At 54.0% G+C, this 18,162-nt stretch overlaps 1 protein-coding gene across 1 annotated transcript; it reads right to left on the bottom strand.

Moving 5' to 3' along the window:
• Positions 1–1,659: 1,659 nt before the first annotated feature.
• LOC136305113 (EVI5-like protein) lies at positions 1,660–16,399 on the bottom strand (the record flags this gene model as incomplete). Its single annotated transcript, XM_066208502.1, has 7 exons — positions 16,273–16,399; positions 11,738–11,969; positions 10,191–10,380; positions 7,627–7,851; positions 4,967–5,041; positions 3,763–3,888; positions 1,660–2,057 (listed from the first exon to the last, which is right to left on the bottom strand). Coding segments are annotated over exons 2-7 (1,148 nt in total), but the record flags the coding sequence as incomplete, so codon positions are not given.
• Between the last annotated feature and the right edge of the window lie 1,763 nt (positions 16,400–18,162).

Genomic DNA, 18,162 nt, shown 5'->3' on the forward strand with positions numbered 1-18,162 from the left:
CATCGGGCGGATTTTGGGGTGACAGCGGGTGGATTTTGGGTGACAGCGGGTGGATTTTGGGTGACAGCGGGTGGATTTTGGGGTGACAGCGGGCGGTTGGGGTGACAGCGGGCGGATTTTGGGGTGACAGCGGGCGGATTTTGGGGTGACAGCGGGTGGATTTTGGGTGACAGCGGGTGGATTTTGGGGTGACAGCGGGCGGATTTTGGGGTGACAGCGGGCGGATTTTGGGTGACATCGGGCGGTTCAGGTGACAGCGGGCGGATTTTGGGGTGACAGCGGGCGGATTTTGGGTGACATCGGGCGGATTTTGGGGTGACAGCGGGCGGATTTTGGGTGACAGTGGGCGGATTTTGGGGTGACAGCGGGTGGATTTTGGGTGACAGCGGGTGGATTTTGGGGTGACAGCGGGTGGATTTTGGGTGACAGCGGGTGGATTTTGGGTGACAGCGGGTGGATTTTGGGTGACAGCGGGTGGTTCGGGTGACAGCGGGCGGATTTTGGGTGACATCGGGCGGTTCAGGTGACAGCGGGCGGATTTTGGGGTGACAGCGGGCGGATTTTGGGTGACATCGGGCGGATTTTGGGGTGACAGCGGGCGGATTTTGGGGGTGACAGCGGGTGGATTTTGGGTGACAGCGGGTGGATTTTGGGGTGACATCGGGCGGATTTTGGGGTGACAGCGGGTGGATTTTGGGGTGACAGCGGGTGGATTTTGGGTGACAGCGGGCGGATTTTGGGTGACAGCGGGCGGATTTTGGGTGACAGCGGGCGGATTTTGGGGTGACAGCGGGCGGATTTTGGGTGACAGCGGGTGGATTTTGGGGTGACAGCGGGTGGATTTTGGGTGACAGCGGGCGGATTTTGGGTGACAGCGGGTGGATTTTGGGTGACATCGGGCGGATTTTGGGTGACAGCGGGCGGATTTTGGGTGACATCGGGCGGATTTTGGGGTGACAGCGGGTGGATTTTGGGTGACAGCGGGTGGATTTTGGGTGACAGCGGGCGGATTTTGGGGTGACAGCGGGTGGATTTTGGGTGACAGCGGGCGGATTTTGGGGTGACAGCGGGCGGATTTTGGGTGACAGCGGGTGGATTTGGGGTGACAGCGGGTGGATTTTGGGTGACAGCGGGCGGATTTTGGGGTGACAGCGGGTGGATTTTGGGTGACAGCGGGTGGATTTGGGGTGACAGCGGGTGGATTTTGGGTGACAGCGGGTGGATTTTGGGGTGACAGCGGGTGGATTTTGGGGTGACAGCGGGCGGATTTTGGGTGACAGCGGGTGGATTTTGGGGTGACAGCGGGTGGATTTTGGGGTGACAGCGGGCGGATTTTGGGGTGACAGCGGGCGGATTTTGGGTGACAGCGGGCGGATTTTGGGTGACAGCGGGTGGATTTTGGGTGACAGCGGGTGGATTTTGGGGTGACAGCGGGTGGATTTTGGGGTGACAACGGGCGGATTTTGGGTGACAGCGGGCGGATTTTGGGTGACAGCGGGCGGATTTTGGGGTGACAGCGGGCGGATTTTGGGTGACATCGGGCGGATTTTGGGGTGACAGCGGGCGGATTTTGGGGTGACAGCGGGCGGATTTTGGGTGACAGCGGGTGGATTTTGGGTGACAGCGGGTGGATTTTGGGGTGACAGCGGGCAGATTTTGGGGTGACAGCGGGCGGATTTTGGGGTGACAGCGGGTGTATTTTGGGTGACAGCGGGCGGTTCAGGTGACAGCGGGTGGATTTTGGGGTGACAGCGGGTGGATTTTGGGGTGACAGCGGGTGGATTTTGGGTGACAGCGGGCGGTTGGGGTGACAGCGGGCGGATTTTGGGTGACAGCGGGCGGATTTTGGGTGACAGCGGGTGGATTTTGGGTGACAGCGGGAGGTTCGGGTGACAGCGGGCGGATTCGGGTACCTCGTACATGAAGATGTCGAAGACGCGCGTGGCCACGGGCAGCGGGAAGGTGGTGAGGAAGAGCGTGAGGAACCAGGACGAGGCGTACATGGAGGTGAGGAAGCTCTGCGAGCGGAAATGGACGTTCAGCTCCGGCAGCTGCTCCTGGCCGGGGAGAAAACGGGATCCGGGCATGGAGTCGGGGTGACGACGGGGATTGGGGGAAAACGGGGATTTGGGGGAAAAACGGGGATTTGGGGAAAAACGGGGATTTGGGGAAAAATGGGAATTTGGGGATGGATTTGGGGATAAAAATGGGAATTTGGGGGTAAAAATGGGGATTTGGGGTAAAAATGGGGATTTGGGGTAAAAATGGGAATTTGGGGGAAAAACGGGAATTTGGGGATGGATTTGGGGATAAAAATGGGAATTTGGGGATGGATTTGGGGGAAAAACGGGAATTTGGGGTAAAAACGGGGATTTGGGGTAAAAATGGGAATTTGGGGATGGATTCGGGGGAAAAACGGGGATTTGGGGATAAAAATGGGAATTTGGGGGTAAAAATGGGGATTTGGGGGTAAAAACGGGGATTTGGGGTAAAAACGGGAATTTGGGGTAAAAATGGGAATTTGGGGGTAAAAATGGGGATTTGGGATGGATTTGGGGGTGAAGACAGGGATTCGGGGGTAGAAATGGGAATTTGGGGTAAAAACGGGAATTTGGGGTAAAAATGGGGATTCGGGGATGGATTTGGGGTAAAAACGGGAATTTGGGGTCAGACAAAAATAGGATTGGGGGGTCAGATTCGAAGGAAAAACTGGGAATTTGGGGATGGACAAAACTGGGAATTTGGGGATGGATTTGGGGAAAAAAAATGGGAATTTGGGATTGGACAAAAACGGGAATTCGGGCTCAGATTCAGGGACAAAAACAGGAATTCGGAGTTGGATTTGGGGATAAAAACGGGAATTCGGGATCGGACAAAAATGGGAATTCGGGGTCTGTCCCTGTCCCCATTCCTATCCCATCCCCATTCCTGGCCCTGTCCCCACTCCTGTCCCCAGGTGTGTCCCCAGGTGTGTCCAGGTGTGTCCCAGGTGTCCCAGGTGTGTCCAGGTGTGCCCAGGTGTGTCCCAGGTGTGTCCAGGTGTGTCCAGGTGTGCCCCAGGTGTGTCCCCAGGTGTGTCCCAGGTGTGTCCCAGCTGTGTCCCAGGTGTGTCCCAGGTGTGTCCAGGTGTGTCCAGCTGTCCCAGGTGTGTCCCAGCTCTCCCAGGTGTGCCCAGGTGTGTCCCAGGTGTGTCCCCAGCTGTCCCCAGGTGTGTCCCCAGGTGTCCAGGTGTGTCCAGGTGTGTCCCAGGTGTGTCCCAGGTGTGTCCAGGTGTGCCCAGGTGTCCCCAGGTGTGTCCCAGGTGTGTCCAGGTGTGTCCCAGGTGTGTCCCAGGTGTCCCCAGGTGTGTCCCAGGTGTCCCCAGGTGTCCCAGGTGTGTCCAGGTGTGTCCCAGGTGTCCCCAGGTGACCCCAGGTGTGTCCCAGGTGTGTCCCAGGTGTCCCCAGGTGTCCCAGGTGTGTCCAGGTGTGTCCCAGGTGTGTCCCAGGTGTGTCCAGGTGTGCCCAGGTGTCCCCAGGTGTGTCCCAGGTGTGTCCAGGTGTGTCCCAGGTGTGTCCCAGGTGTCCCCAGGTGTGTCCCAGGTGTGTCCCAGGTGTCCCCAGGTGTCCCAGGTGACCGCAGGTGTGCCCAGGTGTCCCAGGTGACCCCAGGTGTGCCCAGCTGTCCCCAGCTGTCCCAGGTGTGTCCCAGGTGTATCCCAGGTGTCCCCAGGTGACCCCAGGTGTGTCCCAGGTGTGTCCAGGTGTGCCCAGCTGTGCCCACCTGCAGCAGGAACTCGAACTGGTAGATGCAGAGCCCCAGCTGGGCCATGCTGGGTTTGAAGAGCTCCCGCAGGCGATATTCCTGCATCAGCCGCACGAAGACGCTGAACGCCTCCTCCTCCGGCATCTGCGGGGCCCAGAGTCCCAAAGTCCCAAAGAACCCCCCACGGGGCTTCCCGTCAGCAGCCGGGAATTCCCGGAAAACCCCAGCCATTCCCAGCGGAACACCGCGAGGTCCCACCAAACGCCGGGCGGCATCTGCGGGGCGGGAGAGTCGCAAATTCCCAAAAAACACCCGGAATTGCCGTCAGAACACCGGGAATTCCCAGCAAAACCTTGGGAATTCTCATCAAAATCCCGGAATTCTCATCAAAACATCGGGATTTCACATCAGAACCTTGGGAATTCCCATCAAAATCCCGGAATTCCCATCAAAACCTCGGGAATTCCCATCAAAACTTCGGGAATTCTCATCAAAACCTCGGGAATTCTCATCAAAACTTCAGGAATTCCCATCAAAACCTCGGGAATTCCCATCAAAACTTTGGGAATTCTCATCAAAACCTCGGGAATTCTCATCAAAACCTTGGGAATTCCTATCGAAACCTCAGGAATTCCCATCAAAACCTTGGGAATTCCCATCAAAACTTTGGGAATTCCCATCAAAACCTCGGGAATTCCCATCAAAACCTCAGGAATTCCCATCAAAACTTTGGGAATTCCCGTCGAAACCTCAGGAATTCTCATCAAAACCACGGGAATTCCCATCAAAACCTCAGGAATTCTCATCAAAACTTTGGGAATTCTCATCAAAACCCTGGAATTCCCATGGAACTGATGGAATTCCCACCAAAAGCCCCGGAATTCACCGCAGACCTCCTCCATTCCCAGCCAAACCCTCAAGATTCCCACAACCCTCCCCAGAATTCCCAGAAAACCCCCAGAATTCCCAGAAAAAACCCTGGAATTTCCCCAGATCCCTGGAATTCCCACAAATGCCTCTGGAATTCCCGTCGAACTGCTGGAATTCCCAGAAAACCCCCCAGAATTCCCAGAGAAACCTCTTGAAATTCCCCCAAAACCTCTGGAATTCCCACAAAACACAAAGAATTCCCCCCAAAAACTCCCAGAATTCCACAAAACCCCCAGAATTCCCAAAAAAAACCCCCCCGGAATTCCCAAAAAAACCCCCCCGGAATTCCCACCTGCATCAGCAGCAATCCCACGATGAAGGCGCTGCCCTGGCAGTACCCGACCTCCCGATCCACCAGGGAGTAGGCCTGGAAAAATGGGAATAATCCCAAAAATTCCATGGATTTGGGGTCACAGCCCCTGCCCCAGACAGTCCTGGAAAAATGGGAATAATCCCAAAAATTCCCATGGATTTGCAATAATTCCTGGAAAAATGGGAATAATCCCAAAAATTCCATGGATTTGGGGTCACAATAATTCCTGGAAAAATGGGAATAATCCTAAAATTCCCTGGATTTGGGGTCACAATATTTCCTGGAAAAATGGGAATAATCCCAAAAATTCCATGGATTTGGGGTCACAATAATTCCTGGAAAAATGGGAATAATCCCAAAAATTCCATGGATTTGGGGTCACAATAATTCCTGGAAAAATGGGAATAATCCCAAAAATTCCATGGATTTGGGGTCACAATAATTCCTGGAAAAATGGGAATAATCCCAAAAATTCCATGGATTTGGGGTCACAATAATTCCTGGAAAAATGGGAATAATCCCCAAAAATTCCCTGGATTTGGGGTCACAATAATTCCTGGAAAAATGGGAATAATCCCCAAAAATTCCATGGATTTGGGGTCACAATATTTCCTGGAAAAATGGGAATAATCCCAAAATTCCCATGGATTTGGTGGTCACAATAATTCCTGGAAAAATGGGAATAATCCCAAAAATTCCCTGGATTTGGGGTCACAACCATTCCTGGAAAAATGGGAATAATCCCAAAAATTCCATGGATTTGGGGTCACAGCCCCTGCCCCAGACAGTCCTGGAAAAATGGGAATAATCCCAAAAATTCCATGGATTTGGGGTCACAATAATTCCTGGAAAAATGGCAATAATCCCAAAAATTCCATGGATTTGGGGTCACAATAATTCCTGGAAAAATGGGAATAATCCCCAAAAATTCCATGGATTTGGGGTCACAATAATTCCTGGAAAAATGGGAATAATCCCCAAAAATTCCCTGGATTTGGGGTCACAGCCCCTGCTCCGGTCAGGATTTCCCCCCGATCACAGATTTGGGGAATTTTTTGGGGGGATCCCAGGATTGGGATGTGGCTGAAAAGTTGGGATTTAGATCCCAAAAAACCAAGTGGAGTTTTTGGGTGAGAAATTCCAAATTAATGGGAAAAAAAAGGAAGTTGGGGAGGAAAAGGTGAAAATTTGAGAATGGACCAAATCCCCAAAATTTGGGAATGGACCAAATCCCCAAAATTTGGGAATGGACCAAATCCCCCAAATTTGGGAATGGACCAAATCCCCCAAAATTTGGGAATGGAACCAAAATCCCCCAAAATTTGGGAATGGACCAAATCCCCCAAAATTTGGGAATGGACCAAATCCCCCCAAAATTTGGGAATGGACCAAATCCCCCAAAATTTGGGAATGGACCAAATCCCCCCAAATTTGGGAATGGAACCAAAATCCCCCAAAATTTGGGAATGGACCAAATCCCCCAAAATTTGGGAAATGGACCAAATCCCCCAAAATTTGGGAATGGACCAAATCCCCCAAATTTGGGAATGGACCAAATCCCCCAAAATTTGGGAATGGACCAAATCCCCCAAAATTTGGGAATGGAACCAAATCCCCCCAAAATTTGGGATGGGACCAAAACCGAGTTTGGGGTGGAATCAAAAACCTCCCCTGAGGCGTCTCCATCCCCACCCCATGGAGGTCCCCAGTGTCACCTCCGTGACGTTGAGGAACATCTCCTGTCCCCATGTCCCCACCCTGTGGTGTCACCTTCACGACGTTGAGGAACACCTCCTGCCCCCATCCCTGTCCCCATCCCTGTCCCCATGTCCCCAGATCTGTGGTGTCACCTCCGTGACGCTGAGGAACACCTCCTGTACCCATGTCCCCACGTCCCCACCCTGTGGCGTCACCTCCATGACGTTGAAGAGCACCTCCTGTCCCCATGTCCCCAGCCCTCTGGCATCACCTTCATGACGTTGAGGAACACCTCCCGTCCCCATGTCCCCATGTCCCCACTCTGTGGTGTCACCTCCATGACGTTGAAGAGCACCTCCTGTCCCCATCCCTGTCCCCACGTCCCCATGTCCCCACCCTGTGGTGTCACCTTCATGATGTTGAGGAACACCTCCTGTCCCCACGTCCCCACGTCCCCACGTCCCCACCCTGTGGCGTGACCTCCATGACGCTGAGGAACACCTCCTGTCCCCATCCCTGTCCCCATGACCCCAGATCTGTGGTGTCACCTTCACGATGTTGAGGAACACCTCCTGCCCTCATCCCTGTCCCCATCCCTGTCCTCATGTCCCCACCCCGTGGTGTCACCTCCATGACGTTGAGGAACATCTCCTGTCCCCATGTCCCCACCCCGTGGTGTCACCTCCGTGACGCTGAGGAGCACCTCCTGTCCCCATCCCTGTCCCCATGTCCCCACCCTGTAGCGTCACCTTCATGACGTTGAAGAGCACCTCCCATCCCCACGTCCCCACGTCCCCGCCCTGTGGTGTCACCTCCATGACGTTGAGGAACACCTCCTGTCCCCCACGTCCCCACGTCCCCCCGCCCTGTGGCGTCACCTCCATGACATTGAGGAGCCCCTCCCGTCCCCACGTCCCCACGTCCCCGCCCCGTGGCGTCACCTTCATGACGTTGAAGAGCACCTCCTGGCCGAGGCTGTCCTGGCCCTTGAAGAAGTCGTGCTCGGGGTAGGTGCGGGCGATGTCGCGGCGGATCAGGCGCTCGCAGGGCGACGACATCCGCAGCAGCTCCGAGTACTGCGCCTTCAGCGGCAGCTCGGCCGCGCTGCACAGCAGCTGCCACACGATGGCGCGGAAATGGTGCGGGATTCCCTTCCGGATCAGCTCCTGGCGACGGCCCACGTGTCACCCCCCAAGGCCAGAGGTCGCCCCGGACACATCCCGGGGACCCGCTGGGACCGCCCCGGGGCGCGGCGGCCGCCGCACGACGGCGCGGCAAAACGGCGCGGGATGTCCTTGCGGATCAGTGGGGACGGTGTGACCCCCAAAGACGGTCAGAACACGGCACGGGGCAAACGGGACCCAGGCCGTGTCCTCCCGGGGGGTAAATCCATCCCAGAACGTGGCCAGCTGACCGAGTCAGCCCCAAAACCAGGAAAAATTGGACAAGTCCATCCCCAAACAGGACAAACTGGAGAAATCCATCCCAGAACTCATCCCACCGGACAAATCCACCCCAAACCACGACAAACTGGAGAAATCCATCCCAAACCACGACAAACTGGAGAAATCCATCCCAGAACTCATCCCACCGGACAAATCCACCCCAAACCACGACAAACTGGAGAAATCCATCCCAGAACTCATCCCACCGGACAAATCCATCCCAAACCACGACAAACTGGAGAAATCCACCCCAAAACTCATCCCACTGGACAAACCCACCCCAAACCACGACAAACTGGAGAAATCCATCCCAGAACTCATCCCACCGGACAAATCCATCCCAAACCACGACAAACTGGAGAAATCCATCCCAAACCACGACAAACTGGAGAAATCCACCCCAGAACTCATCCCACCGGACAAATCCACCCCAAACCACGACAAACTGGAGAAATCCACCCCAGAACTCATCCCACCGGACAAATCCATCCCAAACCACGACAAACTGGAGAAATCCATCCCAAACCACGACAAACTGGAGAAATCCATCCCAGAACTCATCCCACCAGACAAATCCATCCCAAACCACGACAAACTGGAGAAATCCATCCCAAACCACGACAAACTGGAGAAATCCACCCCAGAACTCATCCCACCGGACAAACCCACCCCAAACCACGACAAACTGGAGAAATCCATCCCAAACCACGACAAACTGGAGAAATCCATCCCAAAACTCATCCCACCAGACAAATCCATCCCAAACCACGACAAACTGGAGAAATCCATCCCAGAACTCATCCCACCGGACAAATCCACCCCAAACCACGACAAACTGGAGAAATCCATCCCAAACCATGACAAACTGGAGAAATCCATCCCAGAACTCATCCCACCGGACAAATCCACCCCAAACCACGACAAACTGGAGAAATCCACCCCAGAACTCATCCCACCGGACAAATCCATCCCAAACCACGACAAACTGGAGAAATCCATCCCAAACCACGACAACCTGGAGAAATCCATCCCAAGACACGACAGATTGGATAAACCCACCCCAAAACACGACAAATTGGTCAAACATCCATCCCAAAAACCAACAAACTGGAGAAATCCACCCCAAAACGCGACAAACTGAAGAAATCCACCCCAAGACACAAAAATTGGACCGTTTCACCCCAAAACCCAACAAACTGGAGAGTTTGACCCCAAACCCAACCAACTGGAGAGTTTTTGACCCCAAACCCAACCAACCGGAGAGTGTTTTGACCCCAAACCCAACCAACCGGAGAGTTTGACTCCAAACCCAACCAACCGGAGAGTTTTTGACCCCAAACCCAACCAACCGGAGAGTTTGACCCCAAACCCAACCAACTGGAGAGTTTTTGACCCCAAACCCAACCAACCGGAGAGTTTTTGACCCCAAATCCAACCAACCGGAGAGTTTTTGACCCCAAACCCAACCAACTGGAGAGTTTTTGACCCCAAACCCAACCAACTGGAGAGTTTGACCCCAAACCCAACCAACTGGAGAGTTTTTGACCCCAAACCCAACCAACTGGAGAGCTTGACCCCAAACCCAACCAACCGGAGAGTTTTTGACCCCAAACCCAACCAACCGGAGAGTTTTTGACCCCAAACCCAACCAACCGGAGAGTTTTTGACCCCAAACCCAACCAACCGGAGAGTTTTTGACCCCAAACCCAACCAACTGGGGAGTTTGACCCCAAACCCAACCAACTGGAGAGTTTTTGACCCCAAACCCAACCAACCGGAGAGTTTGACCCCAAACCCAACCAACTGGAGAGTTTTTGACCCCAAACCCAACCAACTGGAGAGTTTTTGACCCCAAACCCAACCAACCGGAGAGTTTTTGACCCCAAACCCAACCAACCGGAGAGTTTTTGACCCCAAACCCAACCAACTGGAGAGTTTTTGACCCCAAACCCAACCAACCGGAGAGTTTTTGACCCCAAACCCAACCAACTGGAGAGTTTTTGACCCCAAACCCAACCAAGCGGAGAGTTTGACCCCAAAGCCCGCCGAAGGGGCGTCACCTTGAGCAGCTTCTCCTTCTTCTTCCTCCAGTCGTCCCACTCGTTGACGATGCGTCCCCAGAGGATCCAGGTGTCCTCCTCCAGGTGGCTGAGGTTGGACGAGGCCGAGGAGCTGGACACCAGCGAGGAGCCGCTGTTGCGCCGCGAGCCGTTCACCGAGCGCATCGACTTGGAGTCGGCCTCCAGCAGCCTGGGGGACACAGAACCACCCGAAATGTCCCCAAAGAAGGAGGGAGTGACCCAAAAGTGACCCAGAGAAGAAGAGCGACCCCAAACTGCCCCAAATTGCCCCAAAATGCCTGAAAAGACGCGGGATTGTCCCAAAACGTCCCCCAAGGTGGAGGAATCGACACAAAATGGACCCAAAGGAGGAGGGATGGAGCCAAAATAATCCCGAAGGAGGCGAGATTCCCGAAAAAAAACCCCTCGAAATTCCAGAAAATGGAGATGTTTCCCGCAAAACCGCGCCAAAAATGGAGAAATTCCCTCCAAAAATGGAGATATTCCCCCAAAAATGGAGATATTCCCCAAAAATGGAGATATTCCACCAAAAATGGAGATATTTCCCAAAAATGGAGATATTCCACCCAAAAATGGAGATATTCCACCAAAAATGGAGATATTCCCCAAAAATGGAGATATTCCACCAAAAATGGAGATATTCCCTCCAAAAATGGAGATATTCCCCAAAAATGGAGATATTCCACCAAAAATGGAGATATTCCCCAAAAATGGAGATATTCTCCCAAAAATGGAGATATTGCCCAAAAATGGAGATATTCCTGAAAATGGAGATATTCCCAAAAATGGAGATATTCCCCAAAAATGGAGATATTCCCCCAAAAATGGAGATATTCCCCCAAAAATGGAGATATTCCCAAAAATGGAGATATTCCCCCAAAATGGAGATATCCCCCAAAAATGGAGATATTCCCCCATAAAATGGAGATATCCCCCAAAAATGGAGATATTCCCAAAAATGGAGATATTCCCAAAAATGGAGACATTCCCCAAAAATGGAGATATTCCCCAAAAATGGAGATATTCCCCAAAAATGGAAATATTCCCCAAAAATGGAGATATTCCCAAAAATGGAGATATTCCACCAAAAATGGAGATATTCTCCCAAAAACAACCCCAAAAATGGAGATATTCCTCCCAAAAATGGAGATATTCCCCAAAAGTGGAGATATTCTCCCAAAAACGACCCCAAAAATGGAGATATTCCCCGAAACGGAAATATTCCCAAAAACGGAGCTATCCTCCCAAAAATGGAGATATTCCCCCAAAAATGGAGCTATTCCCAAAAATGGAGCTACTCTCCCAAAAACGACCCCAAAAATGGAGATATCCCCAAAAATGGAGCTATTCCCCAAATATGGAGATATTCCCCAAAATGGAGCTCTCCCCCCCAAACCGGATCTCCCCCCAAACCGACCCCACCCTCCAGGCACCCCCCGTGCCCCCATCCCCCCATGGGCGGGCCGTTTCCCTCCCCCCGGCCCGTGGGGCGCCTCCCGTCGGCGCCGAGCCGGCGCGCCCCTCACCGGTTCTGCTCCTCCAGCTTGGCCAGCAGCCGCAGCTCGTCGGGGCTCAGGTTGTCGCCGTCGGGGCTCGGCGACCCGCCCGGCGCCGCGGGGCCCTCCAGGGACGAGTCGGGGCTGCCGGCCGGGGACGCCATGCCGGCCTCGGCCGGGCGCGCGGGACCGCGGGCCGGCCGGGACCGACGCGCCTCAGGACGAAGCGCCGCGGCTCGCGCCGCACCGCGGCCCCGCAATCCTACGGGCCGCAAGAGGGAAAACGCCGGTCGGGACGAAAAGCCCATTGTTTCGGCACCAAAATCCCAAAGGTCAGGACAAAAATCCCACAGGTCAGGACAAAAATTCCACGTTTCCACCCCAAAAATGCCACATTTCAGAACAAAATCCCACAGGTCAGCCCCAAAATCCCACATTCCAACCCCAATAATCCCACATTTCTGCCCCAAATCCCCCATTTCTGCCCCAAATCCCACATTCCAGCCCCAATTCCCACATTTCTGCCCCAAATCCCACATTCCAGCCCCAAATCCACATTCCAGCCCCCAAAATCCCAAAGGTCAGCCCCAAATCCCAAAGGTCAGAACCAAAATCCACATTCCAGCCCCAAATCCCACATTCCAGCCCCAAATCTCGCATTCCAGCCCCAAATCCCACATTTCTGCCCCAAAATCCCACAGGTCATGACAAAAATTCCATGTTTCCACCCCAAAAATGCCACATTTCAGAACAAAATCCCACAGATCAGGACAAAAATCCTGTGTTTTCCACCCGGAAATCCCACATTCCAGCCCCAAATCCCAAATTAAATCCCAAATTCCAGCCCCAAATCCCACTTTCCAGCCCAAATCCCAAAATTAAATCCCAAATTCCAGCCCCAAGATCCCACATTCAGCCCCTAATCCCAAATTAAATCCCAAATTCCAGCCCCAAATCCCACATTCCAGCCCCAAATCCCAAAGGTCAGCCCCAATCCCAAAGGTCAGCCCCAAAATCCCAAAGGTCAGCCCCAAAATCCCACATTCCAGCCCCAAATCCAAAGGTCAGCCCCAAAATCCCACATTCCAGCCCCAAATCCCAAAGGTCAGCCCCAAAATCCCACATTCCAGCCCCAAATCCCAAAGGTCAGAACCAAAATCCCACATTCCAGCCCCAAATCCCATATTCCAGCCCCAAATCTCGCATTCCAGCCCCAAATCCCACATTTCTGCCCCAAAATCGCCACATTCCAGCCCCAAAATCCCACATTCCAGCCCCAAATCCCAAATTAAATCCCACATTCCAGCCCCAAAGAATCCCACATTTCTGCCCAAAATCCCACATTCCAGCCCCAAATCCCCAAATTCCAGCCCCAAATCCCACATTTCTGCCCCAAAATCCCACATTTCTGCCCAAAATCCCACATTCCAGCCCCAAATCCCACATTCCAGCCCCAAATCCCACATTCCAGCCCCAAAATCCCACATTTCTGCCCCAAAATCCCACATTCCAGCCCCAAAATCCCACATTTCTGCCCCAAAATCCCACATTCCAGCCCCAGAAATCCCCCATTTCTGCCCCAAATCCCGCATTCCAGCCCCAAAATCCCACATTCCAGCCCAAAATCCCACATTTCTTCCCCAAATCCCCCATTTCTGCCCCAAATCCCACATTCCAGCCCCAAATCCCACATTTCTGCCCAAATCCCACATTTCTGCCCCAAAATCCCACATTCCAGCCCCAAATCCCACATTCCAGCCCCAGAATTCCCGACATTCCAGCCCCAAATCCCACATTCCAGCCCCATTTCCCCACAATTTCCCTTTTTCCCACCTTTTTCCCCCTTTTTTCCTCCCTTTTCCCAACTTTTTTTCCCCCTTTCCCCCTTTCCCTGCCTTTCCCACATTTCCCCCCGTTTTTTCCCTTTTCCATCTTTTTTCCCTTCCCCCTTTTTCCTCCTTTTCCATTTTTCCCTCATTTCCCCCCCTCACTTTCACTTTTATCCCTTTTTTTTCCCACCTTTTCCGCCTTTTTTCCCACTTTTTCCACCTTTATTTTTGCTGCCATTTCCTGAACCCACTTTTTGCCTTTTTTCCCCCAATTGGGAATTTTTTTTTTTTTCCCCTCCTCCAGCTTTTTTTTTTCCTCCTTCCCAAAACTTCCTCAAACCAGGGAATTCCGCCCCAAACCCAGCAGAGATTTTGGAGCCCAAACTGCCCCAATTTGCCCCAAAATCCAAATTTAAAGATTTTAAAAAAAAAAAAAAAACCCAAAAATGACGGATTCGACCCCAAATATTCCCGTGGGATGATCGGGAATTGATTTTTTTAAAAAAAGGGAAAAAATCCGATAAAAACGGGGTGAAATCCCAGATTTGGCTGACGCTGAGGAAAAACTGAGCGGGAATTTCCAATTTCCCGGATCAGAAATGACCAAAAACGGTTCAAAAAAACCAAAAAAAAAAAAATCAAATTTAGGTTTTAATGGAAACGGAGCCCCCCAGTCCAGGCACCGGGATTCCCAAATTTGGGATTTTTTGGGGGAAAAACTCCCCAAAGCGCGGCGGGGGAAGGGAAATTTGTGGTTCTGGTGTGGAATTGGGTGAAAAATAAAGCTCAAATTGGGATTTTTCACGAAAATTGTGGTTTTAACCAAAATCGGGGGATTTCAGCCCAAAGAGGAGGAGGAAAAACCCCAAAAAAAAACCCCCAAAATTGGAGGGTCAAGGAGGTGGGAAATCCCCCCAAAATCAAGGATTTGATGGATTTTGGGGTTTTTTTCTTTTGGTTTTTAACCAAAATCCTGGGATTTGAAGGTAAAAGGGAGCCCAGAGAGCACCAAAATGGGCGAAAACCCCCCAAATTCCCCCAAAATAAGCCCCAAAATCCTCCCTTAAAGCCGTCCCTCAGAGACGGGGACCCCAAAAACCCCAAAATTGAGGGGGTCTGACCCCAAAAAAACCCCAAAATGGGGAGTTTGACCCCAAAAACCCCAAAAATTGAGGGGTCTGACCCCCAAAAACCCCAAAAATGGGGAGTTTGACCCCAAAAACCCCAAAATTAAGGGGTCTGACCCCCAAAAAACCCCAAAATGGGGAGTTTGACCCCAAAAACCCCAAAATTGAGGGGTCTGACCCCAAAAAAACCCCAAAATTGGGAGTTTGACCCCAAAAAAACCCAAAATGGGGAGTCTGACCCCCAAAAAAACCCCAAAATGGGGAGTTTGACCCCAAAAAAAACCCAAAATGGGGAGTTTGACCCAAAAACCCCAAAATTGAGGAGTCTGACCCCAAAAAAACCCCAAAATGGGGAGTTTGACCCCAAAATAACCCAAAATGGGGAGTCCTGACCCCAAAAACACCCCAAAAACGGGGTGACCCCAAATCCCCCCCAAAGATGGGTGACCCCAAACCCCAAAATGGGGAGTCTGACCCCCAAAATAACTCCAAAAATGGGGAGTTTGACCCCAAAAACCCCAAAAATTGAGGGGTCTGACCCCCAAAAAAACCCCAAAATGGGGAGTTTGACCCCAAAAACCCCAAAATTGAGGGTCTGACCCCCAAAAAACCCCAAAATGGGGAGTTTGACCCCAAAAAAAACCCCAAAACGGGGAGTTTGACCCCAAAAGAACCCCAAGAAGTGGGGGGCAGACCAAGACCCCCTCAAAGGGGGGTTATCCCAAATCGCCCCCAAAAACGGGGTGACCCCAAACCCCAACAATGGGGTGACCCCAAACCCCAAAATGGGGGGGACACCGAACCCCCCCCCCCCAAAATGGAGTGACCCCAAATCCTAAAAAAATGGGGAGACCCCAAACCCCAACAATGGGGTGACCCCAAACCCCCAACAATGGGGGGGGACACCGAACTCCCCCCCAAAAAAATGGGGTGACCCCAAACCCCCCTCACAAAGGGGGATCATTCCAAATCCCCCAAACCGGGGTGACCCCAACCCCCAACAATGGGGTGACCCCAATCCCCAAAATGGGGGGGACACCGAAGCCCCCCCCAAAAAATGGAGTGACCCCAAATCCTAAAAAAATGGGGAGACCCCCAACGCCCCTCACAAAGGGGGATCCACTCCAAATCCCCCAAACCGGGGTGACCCCAAATCCCCCCCCAAAGATGGGGTGACCCCAAACCCCAAACCGGGGTGACCCCAACCCACAACAATGGGGTGACCCCAAATCCCACCCCCAACAATGGGGTGACCCCAAACCCCAAAATGGGGGGGACACCGAAGCCCCCCCCAAAAAATGGAGTGTCCCCAAATCCCCAAACCGGGGTGTCCCCACCCCCCAACAATGGGGTGACCCCAAATTCCCCCCCAACAATGGGGTGACCCCAAATCCCCCCCCAACAATGGGGTGACCCCCCCCCCAGGCGATGCCCCCCTCAGAGAAAAGGCGGGAACCCCCCGCCGCCCATGGCGGGGGTCGCCCCCGCTCTCTCTCCCCTCAGGGAAGGGGCCATGCCCCGCCCCGCCATCCCCCTCACTCCTCAGGGGGGGGGGACGCCGCCATTGTTCCATGACGGCGCCGTTATGGCGCTCCCCCGCCCCTCGTACCTGCGCTCCGCGGCCACGGCCACCCCCGGCCGCCCCCTCGGCGGGGCTCGGCGCCGTTCCCTCCTCACCGCCGGCCCCGCGCCCGCCGCCATCGCCCGGCCGCCGCCGCCGCCGCCGCCGCCGCCCCGGCCGGCGCTGCCTGACAGCGGGCCCGCCCCGCCGCCAATCAGCGCTCGAGTTCCGCGTCTGCGCCCGCCCACCCGCCGCGTCTTGGCCAATCACATGGGGCGGCTGCGGTGACAAGCCCCGCCTGCCGTGGCGCTGACCAATGGGATTGCTCGATGGAGTTGATGGGCGGCGCGCTTAGCTAATGAGAGCCAAGGAGATGCTGGGCACCCGCACCCCCGGGAGAAGCGGTGTGGGAAGCGGCCAAGGGCAGGTTCAGGTGCGGAGCGGTGGGAAGCGGTGTGGGAAGCCGCGAATGGCAGGCTCGGGTGGTGCGGATGATTGGCGGGTAAAACAGCCAATCAACTGCCGCGTCTGGCCTGGAGTGGCACCTGGCTGACAGGAGAGGACAACAAGCCCCGCCGCTTCACCTGAAGGCTTGGCCGTGATTGACAGGAGTCACAGCCAATCGCAGGGCAGAAGCTGCTGAGGCAGCCAATGGAAGGGCGGGGACGGGGCGGAGTCCCACCCTCCAGTGTGGGCGCTTGTCCCATCCTCCCCGGGAGAGTCGCGGTTTCTATTGGCTGGTGGCGATGATTGACAGGCGGCTCCTCCTATGGGGCGTCGAGGAGCCGTGTGGGGCGGGGGCGCGGCGCCATTGGAGCCGCCCGGGATGGCGGCGAGCGCTGAGGGGTCCCCCGGGATGGGCTGGGGGTCGCTCATTCCCTCAGGGATCGGGATCTGGGAACGCCCAGGGATGGGCTGAGGGGGTCCCTATTCCTCCAAATACCAGGAATTCCACCACCTTGCCCTGTCCTTAACGGGGAAACTTCCATTTTCTGCCCCACATGTGACACGTCCCAGCTCTTCCCAACGGATTCTCTTTTCCAGACTCGATTCCCTTCATCTCCCGATTCTTTTTTTTTTTTAATTTTATTTTGCTTTATTTCCCAATTTCCAGAAGTTGCTGGCAAACCTCATCCCGGAGCAGCGGATGTTCTGGCTGGGGCTGCCAGTCAAATACAAGGATGGCGACTGGAAGTTGCCTTAAATGCCTCGTTTTGGGGAAAAATTACTCCCAAAAATCCACAATTTAGGATTCCTTCGGTTCAATTAGCCCTCAAAGTCCCATTTTTTTTTCCCTAAAAAAGGCTCAAAAGCCTCATTAGTGCATCCACGGGCTCTGGGTTGGTTAAAATCTGCCCTGGCACGGAAAATTCCCGCCCTTTCCCCTCCCATTTCCCGCCCTTTCCCCTCCCATTTCCCGCCCTTTCCCCCCACATTTCCCGCTCTTTCCCCTCCCATTTCCCGCCCTTTCCCCTCACATTTCCCGCCCTTTCCCCTCACATTTCCCGCCCTTTCCCCTCCCATTTCCCGCCTTTTTCCTCTCACGTTTCCCTCCTTTTCCCCCCTCAGTGCTCCCAGTACCCTCCCAGTGCTCCCAGTATCATCCCAGTGCACTCCCAGTACATCCCAGCCCAGAGCTCTCTGTGTTCCCAGTGCCCTCCCAGTGCTCTCCCAGTGCTCCCAGTTCCCCCAATCCCTGTTCCCAGTGCTCCCAGTTCCCCCAGTGCCTGTTCCCAGTGTTCCCGGTGCTCCCAGTCCCTGTTCCCAGTGCTCCCAGTTCCTCCAGTCCCTGTTCCCAGTGTTCCCAGTGTTCCCAGTTCCCCCAGTCCCTGTTCCCAGTGTTCCCAGTGCCCCCAGTCCCTGTTCCCAGTGCTCCCAGTTCCCCCAGTCCCTGTTCCCAGTGTTCCCAGTTCCCCCAGTCCCTGTTCCCAGTGCTCC

This window comes from Chamaea fasciata, unplaced genomic scaffold, assembly GCF_029207755.1.
Source record: "Chamaea fasciata isolate MVZ Bird 193981 ecotype frontalis unplaced genomic scaffold, bChaFas1.0.hap1 SCAF_286, whole genome shotgun sequence".
Lineage (NCBI taxonomy): Eukaryota > Metazoa > Chordata > Aves > Passeriformes > Sylviidae > Chamaea > Chamaea fasciata.